Below are 15,374 nucleotides of genomic sequence, written 5' to 3'. Positions count from 1 at the left end.
TTACTGAGGTTGGGCAGATGCTGACTTCCATCAGCCATGGGGACATTGTATTTCCTTTACTCAGCTGCTGTGATTTTCAACCTTGAGCCCTTTAAAGAAAACCTTAACTGACGATTGGTTATGACAATGATGCTGAAAATAATCATGAACGTAATCGTGGCAACGTCATTCATTAACTGCATATTCAGCAGTGGCAATAGCGCGTCAGTGCTATTTTCCCACTTAACCTTCTGAAAACTCAGATTACACCAAGGTGCTAGCGATATCACCCTAATTTTACTTTATTTTCTAATTTGTTGGTATTTTATGTACATGAATGTTTTACCTGGAAGTATTTTAATATACTGTGTGCATGCTGGGGCCTACAGAGGTCAGAAGAAGGCATTGGATACCCTGGCACTGTAGTCATTGATGTTTGTGAGCTGCCTGATGCAATGCTAAAACATTAACTTATGTCTTCTGTAGACTTAGCAAGTGCTCCCTTGAGCCATCTAGCCAGCCCCATGATTTCTATTTTAAAGGTGCAAACCAGAATCTGAGTGTGTTGAGATATTCTCAAGCTCTGTGCCTAGCCAATATGGAAACCTAGAGTTAAGCTACCTTAAATGATCAGAGCAGAGAAGAAGGGCACAGCAAGTGAGGAGTCTGGGAAAGGCTGGATTGTCTGAATGTTTTTGTGATCCAGAGTTTCTGTTTTTCCACAGTAGGCAAAGGTGCTGAGTGTAGCCAGTGTTAGGCATTAGGCATTTCAGCTAAACCTTGACAATGGCACTTTATCATGACATAAGCAAGAACAAAGACACTCATCCTTCATTTCTCCTCTGAGAAAGATTCCATAGTTGTGGTATGAGGGATGAAGCAAACACAGATTTGTCTTGCAGTTATCAAGAGACTGAGAATTGGGGAAACAAGACAACTATAGCAAGTTTGTCTGTAGTTTTTGACATTGCTGTTTGCATTGTGGAAAACACGTCTATGCTGTGGCTTACCTAATCTGTATAGTGTGCTCCCTTTCTGGTTAATACTGAGATAATTTCTGATCAATAATAATGCCTTCTAGGTATTTCAGTTGCATGAGGGTATTGGTTCATCCTGTGATTCCAGTCTCTAATTCTTTTACATTCTTTACCTGTCCCTAAGTTTTCAGACATCTTAGCATGAACATAAGCATCTCAATATGAGGGTGAAAAAGTCATTTGATAAGTGAACTGGAAAACAATCCCTAATTGTAAACAAGTCTCTAGTGGGAAGAAGAGGAAAATCACTTAACTATGGTTGCATTCTGTCTTGTGTTTATGTACCTTCCGGTCATTCACAGGATGACATAATAGAAGGGATAGAAACTGTTGGCAAGCCTGGGCTCATGACATCTTCTCACCTCTTGGTCATGTTAATACATCTTTCAGAAAAAAATCTTCCTACTTGAAGTCATGTGACTTGAATGAGCTTTTAGAAGCAGCAACTACCTAGCAGTAGCAGTTAGTAATTTGAAGATTCTTAATAAACTGTATACCTTTCATGCCCAACACCCAGTTTAATACACTTAATTATTCTCCTCGGTTCTCTTATTCATGCTTTCGTTTTTATTACCAGTTGTTTCAAAATGTCCTTGAACTTGTTTATTAGACTCTTCTTTCACTCAATATCAATTCTAGTGTTCTAAGGACGACACTATATAAAACATAAAACATCCTGAATGTCTTTAGTAACTTTTTCTTCTCATTATAAAAATATTACTTATTAAGATGCTTTGACAGAAGTATATGAAATCATAAACAATGAAACATATTATCTTTCTTCCTCCCCTCATTTTTCTTCACGATAACTGTTAAATTTGTGTTAAGATTACCCCAGGCCATAATTTTTCAGAAGAAAGGAATTCTAAATCTTGCCCTAATAGAGATACAAAATAACCTTGTATAAATTAAACCCAGAAATTTGAGAAACAAAGTCTAGAGCCAAATATGCCCCTAATACTATCCCCGCTAATACTATCCCTGTCTTCCCAGATGTGGTATTTTTTGTCTTGCATATTTACAAGAACAAATAAAATGAGAAGGTTTTATTAGATCAAGAACAATATTTTCCCTTCTGTCATGAATTGCCCAGAGAATATTATAATTATAATCTATGGTCATTTTTCCTCTTCCACTCTCAGGCAGTTGCTTCTTTCTAGGTTAATTTTCAGGACTTAACAAAGGAGGAAGCTAGGCTTACGTCAAAACAGGTTAAATATCATGAGTCTGTTTTCTCTTGGAAACAGTGCTGTGAGCAGGGGCAGTGGGGGTCGGAATCACTGAGTGTTCTTCTGATGGACTGAAAGACGCATGTTATTCAGCGCTTTATTAAACTCAGGTCTTACGACAGAAAGCAAATTATCTCCAAGGGAACTTTGTCACCAGGGTGCCTGTTCAATAATGATGTCTCTTGCTGCCACGGAAACTACATGGGAAGATCAATGATGGGTTTCCTTGAAACTGCCCTTGGACTGAGTCTCTTCTTGCTAGCCCTCATTTACATTTGTAATCTAAACATCGTTTTGCCTTTCAGTGGGAGTAAAGCTGTCTTCTGCAGCTCTCAACTCACTTAAATTGCCCATCACCGTCAAACAGTCATACTTCCTGTAAGTCGGCAGAATTCAGCCGACTGGAAGCAAAAATGCTTAGATCTTTTAAAATTAAATATCTAAGCTTGGGTACATGCCACAGGGATTCAAACAAATTCAAACCAAAGTATAGTGGTCTAAATGAGAATGGAGCACCGAGGCTCATGTATTTGAGTGATTGGTCCATAGCATGTGGAACTGTTAGTGAAGGATTAGGAGGTGTGCCCTTGTTGGAGGACATGGGTCTCTGGGGGAAGGCTTAGAGGTTTCAAAAGCCCAAATAATTTCAAGTGTCACTCTCTTGCCCCATGCTTGTTGATCAACAGGTAAGCTCTGAGCTACTACTTAAGCGTCACCTCTACCTGACTACTATCAATCTTCGACTAAGATGATCATGGACACACCCTCTTAAACTCCTCTTCAGCCCCAAATAAACTGTACTGCTGCAACGACAGATGAGGACATAGTTTTCCTCACAAGCAACTAAGCTTCATTCAGAGAAGCTCAGAAAACCATAGGTCTCAATTCTGGACAGTGTTTTTATGTCATGAATATGATCTGTCCTCCACAAGCCCACATGCTTGCTTAACCGTTGACCTCCAGCTGGTAATGTTATTTGGGAAAGCTTTAGAAATTATATAGATGGGAACTGGCATAAGGAAGTAGATTCCTGTATAGCCCTTTGGGAGTTATTCATGCTCCAACCCTCAGCTCTGTTCTTCCTGCTTCCTGTCTTCCATGAGGGAACGAAACACTTTTTAGACTCTTGCTCCAGACACCATGTATCTCACACAAAAAATAGAGCCAGGCGACCATGGACCAACCCTCGGAAGCTGTGACGAGAACTCAATCTTCCTGCCCTCCAGCTGTTCTATATGGTATTTGGTCATAGCAACAAGTGTAACTATACAGATTTCTAATATTATTGTGATTTTAATAAGAAGGAATAGAAACTGTTGCGGGAAATATTTTAAAGAGTCAACCTGCCATCCCTCTTGCCTCGCCGGCCTGTGTTCCTGCTCTATTACCGGTACTGGCGGACCAACACTATCTCCGTTGGGGTCCTGCTCGGTGTGATCTCACCGCTGAGCTACTCTCTGCCAGCTATCGAGTTTATCTCGCTTCTACGCAACGCCCCACACACCCCACGATCAGCCATCTCAACACCTAGTTACCCAGTAGAAACATGACTCTTAAAGCTTAATTATCCAATCAGATTTATATAACAATAAGATCACAATTTACAAGATGCCAATACAAAAATTTCAGAGCCAACTGATAAAGCTTTAATCCAATTATTCTAACTTTGTGAAAATTTTAGCTACTTGTTGCTGTTTAAAACCAAGTGGGATCAGGATCATTTTCCTGTTCGTCTGCCTCCATGCTGGCTTCTCCCATTCTCCTCTCCTGCAACCTCTCTACCTCTCCCTGTCCCCCAAACTCCTAACTCTGCCTCCCTTTTCCTGTCCAATCGATTACAGGCCTGCCACTGCCCTAATGTAACTGGACAGAGAATGTCCTGCAACAAGAAACAGACATCTACGTTTATCCATTAATAAAGTTAGTGAATTAAAGACTGCATTCACTTCTCAGCCAAGTCTTTAATATTTTTTACCTGTGAACATAAATTAAAAAAGATAGAATTATTTTTAAAAAATATTTATGTGTGCATTGCCTACATATATGGCTGTGTACTTCATGTACACAGTTGCCCATGGAGGTGAGAAGACAGTGTTGAATTCCTGGGACTGAAGTTAGCAGGCAGTTTTGAGCCTCTAGGTGAGTGCTTAGATTAAACCTCAGGTCCACTGGAAGAGCAATCAGTGCTCCTGAGTGCTGAAGCATCTCTCCAACCCCCTACTGAATAGTATTACTTTTATGTTCTATCTCTACATATCGTTCCACATTGGAATACAGCACAAAAGAACAACATTTGAAGTCTCTGCTAGCCACTGTTGGGTAAAGGTATCAGACTCTTTTCAAGCAGCAAAACAAATGAGCAGTAAGCATGTGAGCTAGGACCAGGCCTACAGAAACAAAATCCACTCCTCAGTTCCTAATTTGCGCCTTCCTCTAAGAGCTATAGTGTGGTATAGAAGCCAGTTGGTCATGTAGGGCAAACAACTCTGGTGAGTGTCTTATTTTAATAGATTGGATGGTATACCCCTACAACTCATGTTCATTCAGAACGTTGCAATGTGGCCTTATATGGGAATGGTCACTACAAATGACTCAGATTGCCATAAAGTCAGAACAGATTACATAAAACCAGGGTCATGGTGTGAAGCGAGAATTTGGTTTCTTTGAAAAAAACATAGAAATATTTTATAAGAATAGGTTTTCATTTTAATCCCAAGTGTGGGATATGGGGCTGCTTCAGATTTTCCTCAGCAACTGACTATGATTTGCCTCATGCTTTAGCCGGGGTGTGATTTTCTTAGCTGTAGATAGTTTCTGTGAGTATGTGGCACTTGGAATTCTGGGGACTCTTCAGAGTGCATATAAATGCTGGGACCCCAAGAGAAGCAGTTAATGTTGGTGGGTTGTTGGTTGCAGTTTGTTAAATAATCAGGCACAAAGAAAAAAAACAACAGGAAGAAATTAGATATCTGAACTACAAAGATCAAAGGTGTCGAAAAGGACTCAATGCCCCTAATCAGCAAGAAGTAGTCTAATGTTTAACATTGCCCCCTTCCTCCTCTATCATTTTTTCTCTCATATCTAGTGTTAGGGAGCTGAAAGAGTGTTTGAAAGAGGCAGAGAAGAATAGAAGAAAAAAGAACCCACAAAGTAGCCAAAAGTCTGGCTATAATTGGATGAGGGAAATTTGAAGGTAGAAACATAAACAAGGAAAGGTGATGTAAAGAACACATAGAGAGGTTATGCAATAACAGAATCAGAGAACAGAGAACTGTCTCTGTAAGTTCGGATAATACAGAATGAAGCACATGGTCAGTAGAAGCAGGAAGAGGAAGGAGGGATGCCTTCATTTCTTCCTCAAAGCATCTGAGCAGACCTAACTCTGCCAATCTTGAGAAATTAGGCTTTTCTGCAGAACTGCTCACAAAAATCAATAATATCAGACTTCAGTCTCCTGAGGTGTGAATTAACAAGTCCCCATGGTGAAGCTACTTGGTGTATGGAACTTTGCAATGACAACACCCCTGCTAGCTTCTGTTACCCTGCTGTTTTCTGTGTAGTAAGTCTGCACACAGAGCTAAAGAGGAAGGGGCTTATAGCTTTCTGCCTGAAGGCTGCTCCAACTCCTTCACAAATGGGAGCAGTGGAAAGAAACTGACTGAGGAGCTCCAATCCAAAGGGCCCACAGAGGCCAGATAGGAACTTTAATGAGTTCATCTGCCCTCAAAAGCTACTGCTGTTTTCTAGGTGATTGTTGCCCTGAAGAGATAGATGTGTTATCTCTAGCACCCTGTTTTCCCATTTGTCACAATTATCCCAGAATGGATTTTTTTTTGCATAAAATATCCCCTTATTTGAGTTCAGATAATATTCAGTACAGAATGAAGCACACATATGTAAGGTGAGGCAACCTTTGCTCTGATCTTACAATGAGGGGAATGATTGACATGTTGTGTGCTATCCCTCAACAAAAAAGCAGGCAAGCCCCCTGGTTGAATGGTGCATGTCTTAACTGCATCTAAGGTATCACTGGTGTCCCCTGGAACTTCCAGCCCACGCCTGTCTGGAGCCAAGCCTGGCATGGCCATACTACCATCCTGCCAGTTTTCCTGAGCTGACAATTAGCAATACTTGCCTACATGTTTGGGGTCTAATTGTGTCTGTTCTTTTTTTTTTTTTTTTTTTAATCGATAGCTTTGTTTTCAGACATTCAACTCTCAAACTTTTTTTTTTAATATATCACATATAAAAGAGACAAAAATTGCTATCCCTCCCCCAATTCTGCAAAAGGAAAAGTAGCTTTTTAAGTTCTAGTGTCAAGAGATTTAATTACAAGAAATTAATGGAAAAAAAAAAAGAAAGAAATTAATGATCAAGCTGAATCACAGGCAAATGAGGATGCCCCGCCTCTCTCCCCAGCAGCAGATCCTCCATGCACAACTGCTCATAAGAATTACAGGTCACTATTCTGGGATCAACCTTCCCTTTGGGGTGATAGAATATTATGGAGTTGGCAGCTTTTGTCATCTGCTACTAAAGCTCCCCAAAAGAAAAGATTCAGCACTTTTAAAGGTCCCCTGTCCCCAGACTAGTTTTGATTTACAGAGCTGACAAGGTCAGCCCTTCAATGGCTCCAACCCAGAGTCTCAAACTAAGAAAGAAAGATTCAATTTATCTCATAAGTCCAGATATGCTCCTGTCCCCTCTGTATCTGAAGCGTCCAGTGACAGGAGAGAAGCAAACACTTCTGTGTGCTGCCGGTAATTTACTGTGTTGTAAATTAGATGACCTCTCCTCATGTAGAGACAATTGAGTTCCCTGTCACACCCTTGTTTTTATTACCTGATACTTTATCTTTGTTGGCTTTCTTTTCTGATATTATCCGTGATGTCTTCAAAAGCCTGTTGGTAGGTCATGACTGACCTATTCTAAGCCAGGGATGGATTTCCATTTTTCAATCTTTTTTTATCTAGTCTTATCACTATTCATAAGCCTTAGAAGGAGCTCCGAGTTCAGAGTCAACCTCAGGGTCAATCAATAGCCTAAAATGGGAAAGCTCAAGTGAGATGGAGCACAAAGGAAACCGTGTGATCTCATTGAAAGGGGCTATCAGGATGGCTCAGTGGTTAAGGGCACTTTCTGCTCTTGCAGAGAAGCGAGGCTCAGTTCCCAGCACCTACATGGCAACTCCAAACCATCAGTGACTTCAGTTCCAGGGATAAATACCTTCTTCTGACCTCTACATTCACCAGAAATACACATGCTGCCATAAATGCACATAGGAAAAACTCTCATAAACATAAAAAAAACAAATAAATAAAACATTTTAAATTTTCAGGAAATTTAATATAGTCTTTGAAGAACATGTTGGTTTTTCTTCTGTTTTGAAAATTGGCATGGCATCTGACTTAAAAGTAAACAAGTGCCTACAATTCATTCCTTGGCGCAGCAGAACTGTCAAGTCTCAGCTTATCTACTATGGAGGTAAAATCCTTTGGTGATGTGAGGGACATTCAAGTACAGTCTTATTACAATGAACTCCAATGTCCAAAGACTGTTCTTATTTTGTGTTTTGTACCACAGTAAGAGCCAAGATTTTAAGCTCTACTAAAAAACAAACAAAATACTTTATCTACATATGTTCATTTAAAAACCTATTACTGGTATAGTATTAAAATATCATACAGTTAATATATTTGGAGTTATTTAAAATTTATATTGAGAAAATGTATTTTCAGTATTGATGTAGACAAACATCTACATAAGACTTCAATTGATTGTTGTTTTATATCAAACAACTATTATAATATTCATTTTTATTGTTACAATATTTTATAAATTGTAAAGAATATGATAAAAACAAAAGGTATTGCAGGTTTTGAAGGCAAAGCTCTCTGGGAGGAGTTGGGGTACAAAAGGGAAAGAAGAAAGTGATGTAAGTCTATTTACTCAAAATATGCTTTTAAATGTTAACAAATTCAGATAAATTGAAATTACATATCTTTCCTTAACATAATGCAATAAAACTTAAATCAAAGGAAAAAAAAGAAAATTGGCATGGCATCTGACTTAAAAGGAAACAAGTGTCTAAATAAATATTAGTATTGGGTATTATTTCAAAAGTTCTTTGAGATTGTCCAAATAGCACCTAACATATGAGCTTTTTCTTAGTTCATAAAAAAAGTTCCATAAAACAGGGACTAAGATTATGGTTCCATCAGTAAAAACACGTGCCATGAAAGTATGAAAACTGAATTCAGGCCCTGTATTCCTGTGTAGAAATCAGACTTTGCCATGCATGTGTATTTCAGCTTGGGAGGCTGACTGCAAAAAAGAAACAGGACAAAATGACCCCTGAAGCTCATTTCCAAATATGTAAGCTCTAGTTTCAGTGAAGGACATGTGTCAAAAAATCTGGTAGAAAGCAATTGAAAAAGTCACCTGATGTTGGCTTCTGACTTCCATATACATGAACTCACATGTACATATATGAACAAGTACATGTACCAAACACGCATACACACCACAAATCCTATAAGGCAAATTTAAAGCAATAGGTAAATCTGTGAACTTAGAGCCTTAAAATGTAGAGGTAAGTAGCTAAAAGTATGACCCATCCATATATGAGGAAGTATGGGGTCAGGTCCCCACACTCAATGCTCTGTAGCTATTCTATCATAATAAGCATTCATCAGTTTGTTCATAATGTGTTCAGGAGAGGCAGCTGGCACCGACTCACTGGCAGAAACCCATTCCCTGCCTGCACTCTCATAGCCACTATTACCTGGACAAGTTCAGTAGTCTCTTCAGGAGATTGCATTCTTCCACTTTTATGGGCTGAAAACTCCATTCCTGGTATCTGAAATTATTGGTTCATATATCATGGGTTCCTAACTGTTAGGCAGCATCAGAAGCTCAACATTGGCATAAGCTACTGGCCTCTCCATCTTTGCCTCTTTCCGTCTCGTTGCTTGACTTCCCCCAGAATTGCTTTTTTTCTTTCTTTCTTTGTGATTTAACTGCCCAAACTTCTAGTTTTATATCTTCCAAGTTCCGCAATTTATCAAAAAAAGATTGTTTCCTCAGATAGACTCTGGTGTCGGTGGCATATGTATTCTTAAACCAACGACTGTAGTGAAAAAAACAGGGTCTCCTGGTCAGACAGGTTTGCACCCTACTCTTTATACAGGTAGGGTTATGAAAAAACTTCTTATTGGAGAAGTTATAGCCATTCCACTCATAGAAATGTTTGGTCTATAACATACAAACATTGTTTCTAGAATTATTGTCATGTGTAAAGCATTATTACATTTATTGAAAATGTAAGTTTGTAGGTGGAGGCTATTGTTCTAATTTTTCCTGGAGAGGTGTGAACAGACATCTTACTCCAGCTAGGGCACAAAAAAATAATCCAAATGAATGATACCACCCAAAGTCAACTTGTTGAAGTGATGGGCTCATAGGGATTCCTTACAGGAGTGTCAGGAAAGGATTGCTTACAGGTACATAGACTCAGAGGGAATTCTATCACCAAAAAGCCCACCCAGGATGGGTGGCAATTCAAGAGCTCTCTGCATGACTTGCAATTGGCTCTACAGATCAAAGAGTATCTTCTTCCAGCAGCTGGGCTTGTTAGAGTTTATTCTGCACACATCTGTTTCCTGCTTTTATAATTGTGGGGAGGGGCCTTGTTATGGACTTGGAAGGTTGCTCACTTCCTAAGTCCCATGAGCCCCTCTCCTCCCTCCAGGAGGGAATATTTCAATTAGGAAGTAAGAGGAAGAAATTGTCATATAACAAAGGTTTATTATCTGGGGTATGGTTATTAAATACCCATGAATATTGCTCATATTCCATCACTATTCTGTGACAGCTTAGTGTCACTCAGATGTTTCGTTAAACATGCTAATAACTCGCAGGACTCCAGATGGCAGAACGACTCACCATGTGTCTTCACCTGAGAAGTCCTTTATGGGTACTTGAAACATGGGATGGGGGAGGGGTTGGGAGATGGAGGTAGGAGTGGGGTGGAGAGTGCAGAACTTCACTGACAAGAACAGATGGTTGATACACCTAGATGGTACATTTGGTATGCCACACAGTTTTCTAAATGCTGCAAAACTTACCAACAACCTACAAGACATAGTTGTTATTAATCTGTTTCCTCAAATTAAGTAAGGTAGGAATGGGTGAGTGGGTGGAGGAGCACCCCCATAGACATAAAAGGGAGGGGAGAGGGGATGAATTGGGGTGGGGAAGGAAACTGGGGAGGATACCACTTGAAATGTAAACTAAAAAGATGATTTTTAAAAACAACAAGTACAGAGAAACCACTTTACTCAAAATGATACAGCATATGAATAGGAGTGGATTTTAACTTTAGGAAGATAATTTGCCTCTCAGTCACTGAGCTGTATTGCAAGGGAACCATTCTGAGAACATCAGCTCGCCCTCTAATCTAGATTGCAGCAAGGTAGGATAAGCAGTCACAGTAAGATGACATGACTTAGTGAAGGCTACTGAAGTTGTCCTTCATACAAATGATCCTCCTCTCTGGCATCCTCTTGTGTAAATTTTAATATTTCAGGTCTTTTTAAAATTTTTTTTATGTACCTCTTTGTAAGTAACATTGGCAGTGGTGGTGGAAGGGACAAGGTACAGAACAGAACCAACGACAGTCAGTGTAATACCCAATTGGCTTAGACCAGTTCTCAACTAGAGGTAAAACTTCCCCTCTCTCCAAAGGCAAGTTCCCTCAAACCTTTTCTATTGTCAGACCGTAAGGGGGTGAGATGGGGCCTGAGCTAGCCCTGGGATGCTGCCTGCTGTCCTTCACAATGACCAAGAACCACCTAGTTCCAAATATCAGTACTGAAAAGATTGAGCTGCCCTGCCTTTGAGCATAAATAATATCATCATGTTATACACTTGACATGTATCAAGGGCAGGCTAGGTCCCACGGCATTTTGGGGGGAAATCCTCTTCACTCTTCCTGATCCATAGCATTTGCATGGTACAGTTTAATTTGGGCAATAGCTTTAGGCATTTGGCATTAGAAGGATACTGTTTTAATTGAAACAATCTATTAATAGACCTTTGTGCATTGGAAGTGTCCCTGTGTGTTTCCTATGTTCCAGGCTCATCTACCTCCTGTTCGATGAAGTCAATTCACATCCAAACTATGCACACCACCCTATTTACTGAGTTATCATATGCCAACATTTCTCAATTTCCAAAAAATTGTCTCATAAATAGGAATGTGATTAAATCCTTGAAAGCTATTTCTGTTATTATTGAGGTAATTAAAATGTGGTCGCCACTCTGCTTTTGTTAGTACATCTGCTCTCTGGTAAATAAGGAATCAAATGCTGTTCAATGAGCAACTGTATATGTCTCTGTGGGTGAGTGAGCAGAAGGCCTCCTGTTTGCATCTTTTTCAACCAAGGCTTTGATTTAGCTAGAGTAAGACTGCTTTTGAAAACTGTAGTTTTGAGGAATTTTATTACTGGAGGTAGTAACTATATATAAAAACCAATAGGAATTTCATCATTATCTACTACATTTTTGCATAGTAATCAGTTTTCTTCTGACATTTTTACACATGCACAAGATATATTTTGATGATATTCACTTCCTGATTACCCTTTCCCCCACGCCTACTCCAGTTATTACCCATCCTCTTCCAAACTACCCCCACTTCTACTTTCAAGTCCCAGGTATATGACTCAATGAGTTTCATTAAGATTATTTACAGAAATATTGGCAATTTTTTTTTTTGCAGGGCGGGGGGAGGGTTTCCTAAACAGGGTTTTGGTGATGACTTTTTAAAGGAGCACAGATACCTGATTGGTGCCTGTATTGCTAAAGAAAGTATCCCGCTCTTTCACCCATCAACCCCTGACTGAGTAAAAATCCACAAGGAAAGGTGAGCCCCCTTCCATGGCAGATGCTGACAGGGTCTAGCTGCCCAGTGCTTTTGTAAGTGCATTACCTGACTTTATAGCATTATAGTCTTAAATTTAGTTGGTTTTGGTCCCTACATCCTTCTTTGCTTGAATGCTTTATAAACAGAAGTCTCCCATGAGCAGTTTCTCTTCTCTTTGTGTTGCAAATAGGACCTGTGTCTAATTGTAAAGCTGCTTCATCTTCTGTGATTCGGAATTCAAACCCATAACAACCACAGCCATTGCTGAGGGCAGGTTTTGGTTACTTTGGAAACTTTGCTTTAATTGAGTCTCCACAGGTTTTGCAGCTTGTAAAATATAAAGCATACATGTACCAAGGCAGTCCTCAAGGGCCAAGTGCCAGGAGCCACTGACATCATAATGGCCACGGCTCCAACATGACTTTTTATTGTCCACAAGGGGAACTATCTCAGCTCAGAAGCCACTTTCCCTGACTCCAGGCTTCCATCAGAGAGCAGCACAATCACAGCCATCATCCACTCATACAGATTTTGTTAAGCCTATCTTCCAGTATGTAGAAGTGACTAATAGTCCATTGTTCAAGAAGAAAGAGGCCAGATGTCTTAGCATTCACCTATAATCCCAGCACTGTGGTCAGAAATACAAGGCCAGCCTGTGCTACATAGTAAGTCTTTTTCTCAAAAATGAAAAGTAAAAATATCAGGCCATTGATTAATAATCAATAAAACTAAAAGATGAAAGACACTACTGGCTAATAAACACCAGGGGAACATGCTAGAAATCTCACAGAATCTGTTCTTTCTAAGTGCCAGTCAGGTTTATTTAATAAAGTCCATGTCATAGACAAGGAGACCCGAGGTGACAAAGAGGAACAAGCAGAAACTGGCATGTATGATGTATAAACACTCATCATTGTGATTACAGCATCTTTTTTCTTTTTTTAACGTTTGAGCTAACTTGTTCATAATCTGGAACACATCCTGGAAAGAGCTATAGCTTCATTATCCAAAAGATAGTAAACACGGTGTCTGCAATATAGTAAATTTAAATCTTCAGTTGTGTGTTTTTTTTTTAATACCTAGTCAAACATTCTGTTAAGTAAAGCTCTGCCCATTCTAGATCCTTGGCTTAAATATCTACCAGCACCCAGTGGCTTAGTCACTCAAAATTCCCATAACATATGTCAGTTCTTAGAATAGAATTTACTTATACACACATTCATCCTACGGCTGACAATGGTTTACAGGGCATTTATCCCACTCTATTCAGTATACCAGATTCAACATAATCATATGATGAGCACTGTCCCTGCTCTCAGAAAATACAGAACAAAGAACAAGGAATTGACAAATGGGGAGGTAATTCCCAAGTCTGCCAGAATAGCAAGTATAAAGACCCTGAAGTAGAAAGAGATCTGAAATACTCTAGGAACTTACAGGAGACCAGTGTAACTAAAGGTCATTTAAGACAAAACATAAAGTAAGTCAAACAGAGTGTGTGTGTGTGTGTGTGTGTGTGTGTGTGACAGACAGACCGACAGACAGACAGACAGATTATGTGGGAATGAGGGAAGTAAGGACATGAGAACACATGTATGGAGGCCAGGGGTAAATCTAGGGTATTGTTCCTTGAATGCTGATCAACTTAGTTTTTAAAAATGCAGTCTCTTATTCACCTGCAACTCACCAGACAGGCTAAACTTACTGACCAGTAAGTAAGTCTCAGGCATTCATCTAGCTCTGCCTTCCCACTGCTGAAATTACAAACTCATGCCACCCAACCCAGCCCTTTTCACACAGGCTCTGGAAAGGGAACCCATGTCCTCACAGTTCCGCGGCAAGCATTTCACCAACAAAGCTATCTCCTCAACCTCCGTTTTAAATTATTTATTAGCAGTTTTAAAACTAGTGATGGTCTTCAAGATTTCCTTTTGCATTGTTCTCACGGAAAGAGAAATGCCTACAGCCAATCTAATATTCAATTGTTGTTCTAACCAAAGTCTGAGACTGTTCTTAGCAAGAAAAAAGAGTGGAAGTATTAAACATATCGCACATCCCAATGATGTTTATGCATATGTAGACAAACTTCCTAAAAACAGACGAGGCTGTCAAATGATGTAACTATGATTTATAGTGTGAAAGGCAACAGAATGACAGAAATAATTTCTCACGAGATAAACATCACAACATTTTCCTTATTTGCTTTGCTTTCAGAATTACCATTTCTGAAGATGGGAACCTCAGAATCATCAATGTGACTAAATCTGATGCTGGAAGTTACACCTGCATAGCCACGAACCATTTTGGAACTGCCAGCAGTACTGGGAATGTGGTTGTGAAAGGTAATGGCTAACTCAAAGAACCCGTGTGCCTTTACTTCTAATAATAGAATCTCCAGACATGGCAGCATTCATATTAATATGTATAGATATCACTGTTGCTAGATTAATTCATCACAGCAAGCATGATATGATTAACAATTCTTCGAGAACTGTTGGTAATGAATATGATTGAAAGGCTATCTTATTTCAGCATCGTCCAATACAATTTCAGAATTACAGCCATTGTGTCTATTATAGTATTGTAACGAATGTTATCTGCAGTCCTTTAATTAAATTTCTTTCAAGTCTCTATAGGTTTAAAATTCATGTCTAGGAACCCTGTGCTAACAAATTAAAAACCCATGATTCAAGTACTATTTTTAGCAAACATTGTTTAAGCAACGACACTGGCAGTTTTACAAAGAGCTGCCCTGGGTATTCAGAGATATGAATATGGCTTCTCCAAGTAATAAAGGGTTTTGATCACCTGTGTGCTTTGCTTAAGTCACCCAGCCAACCTTGTCAGTTTGAAGGAAATAAAATGTCCCTCATCTCTTAGTCTGGGTGCTTTATATCTCATGACTGAAAGTCCTTTATGCTCTAAGCACAGCATATGATGTGAGACTGTCCCAACACCAGGTTGATGGCATTGCTGGAAGTGCTGAGAATTGTAAAGGATGAGATCTTAATTTACATTTCATTTGAATTTCTATCACCTTCTGTCTTGCACAGTCGGTCTTAGGATTTTTCAGTTGCGGGGTACTTAGTGGTGCTTGGACTAATAAAAATAACAGTCAGTGTGGTGACTTGTTGAAGGTCACCACAAGTGGAAGGACTTAAGGCTAGAAATCTGACCCAAGCTCTCCCTGGTTCTACTGGTAAA

General features: G+C 39.4%; 1 protein-coding gene across 12 annotated transcripts in view; it reads left to right on the top strand.

Annotated features, from left to right (window-relative positions):
- The window catches only part of LOC110295865 (contactin-4), a 1,019,336-nt gene that overhangs the window by 920,346 nt on the left and 83,616 nt on the right, over positions 1-15,374 (top strand). For all 12 annotated transcript variants that reach the window (XM_029478665.2, XM_029478667.2, XM_085840201.1 and 9 more), the window contains one exon: positions 14,385-14,512. In XM_029478665.2, coding sequence (XP_029334525.1) covers positions 14,385-14,512 — 128 coding nt within the window. The remainder of the gene's footprint in view (positions 1-14,384; positions 14,513-15,374) is intronic.

The sequence above is a fragment of the Mus caroli genome, unplaced genomic scaffold (assembly GCF_978045245.1).
Source record: "Mus caroli unplaced genomic scaffold, Mus_caroli_1 scaffold_7, whole genome shotgun sequence".
NCBI lineage: Eukaryota > Metazoa > Chordata > Mammalia > Rodentia > Muridae > Mus > Mus caroli.
This window is presented reverse-complemented; position numbering and strand designations above follow the sequence as displayed.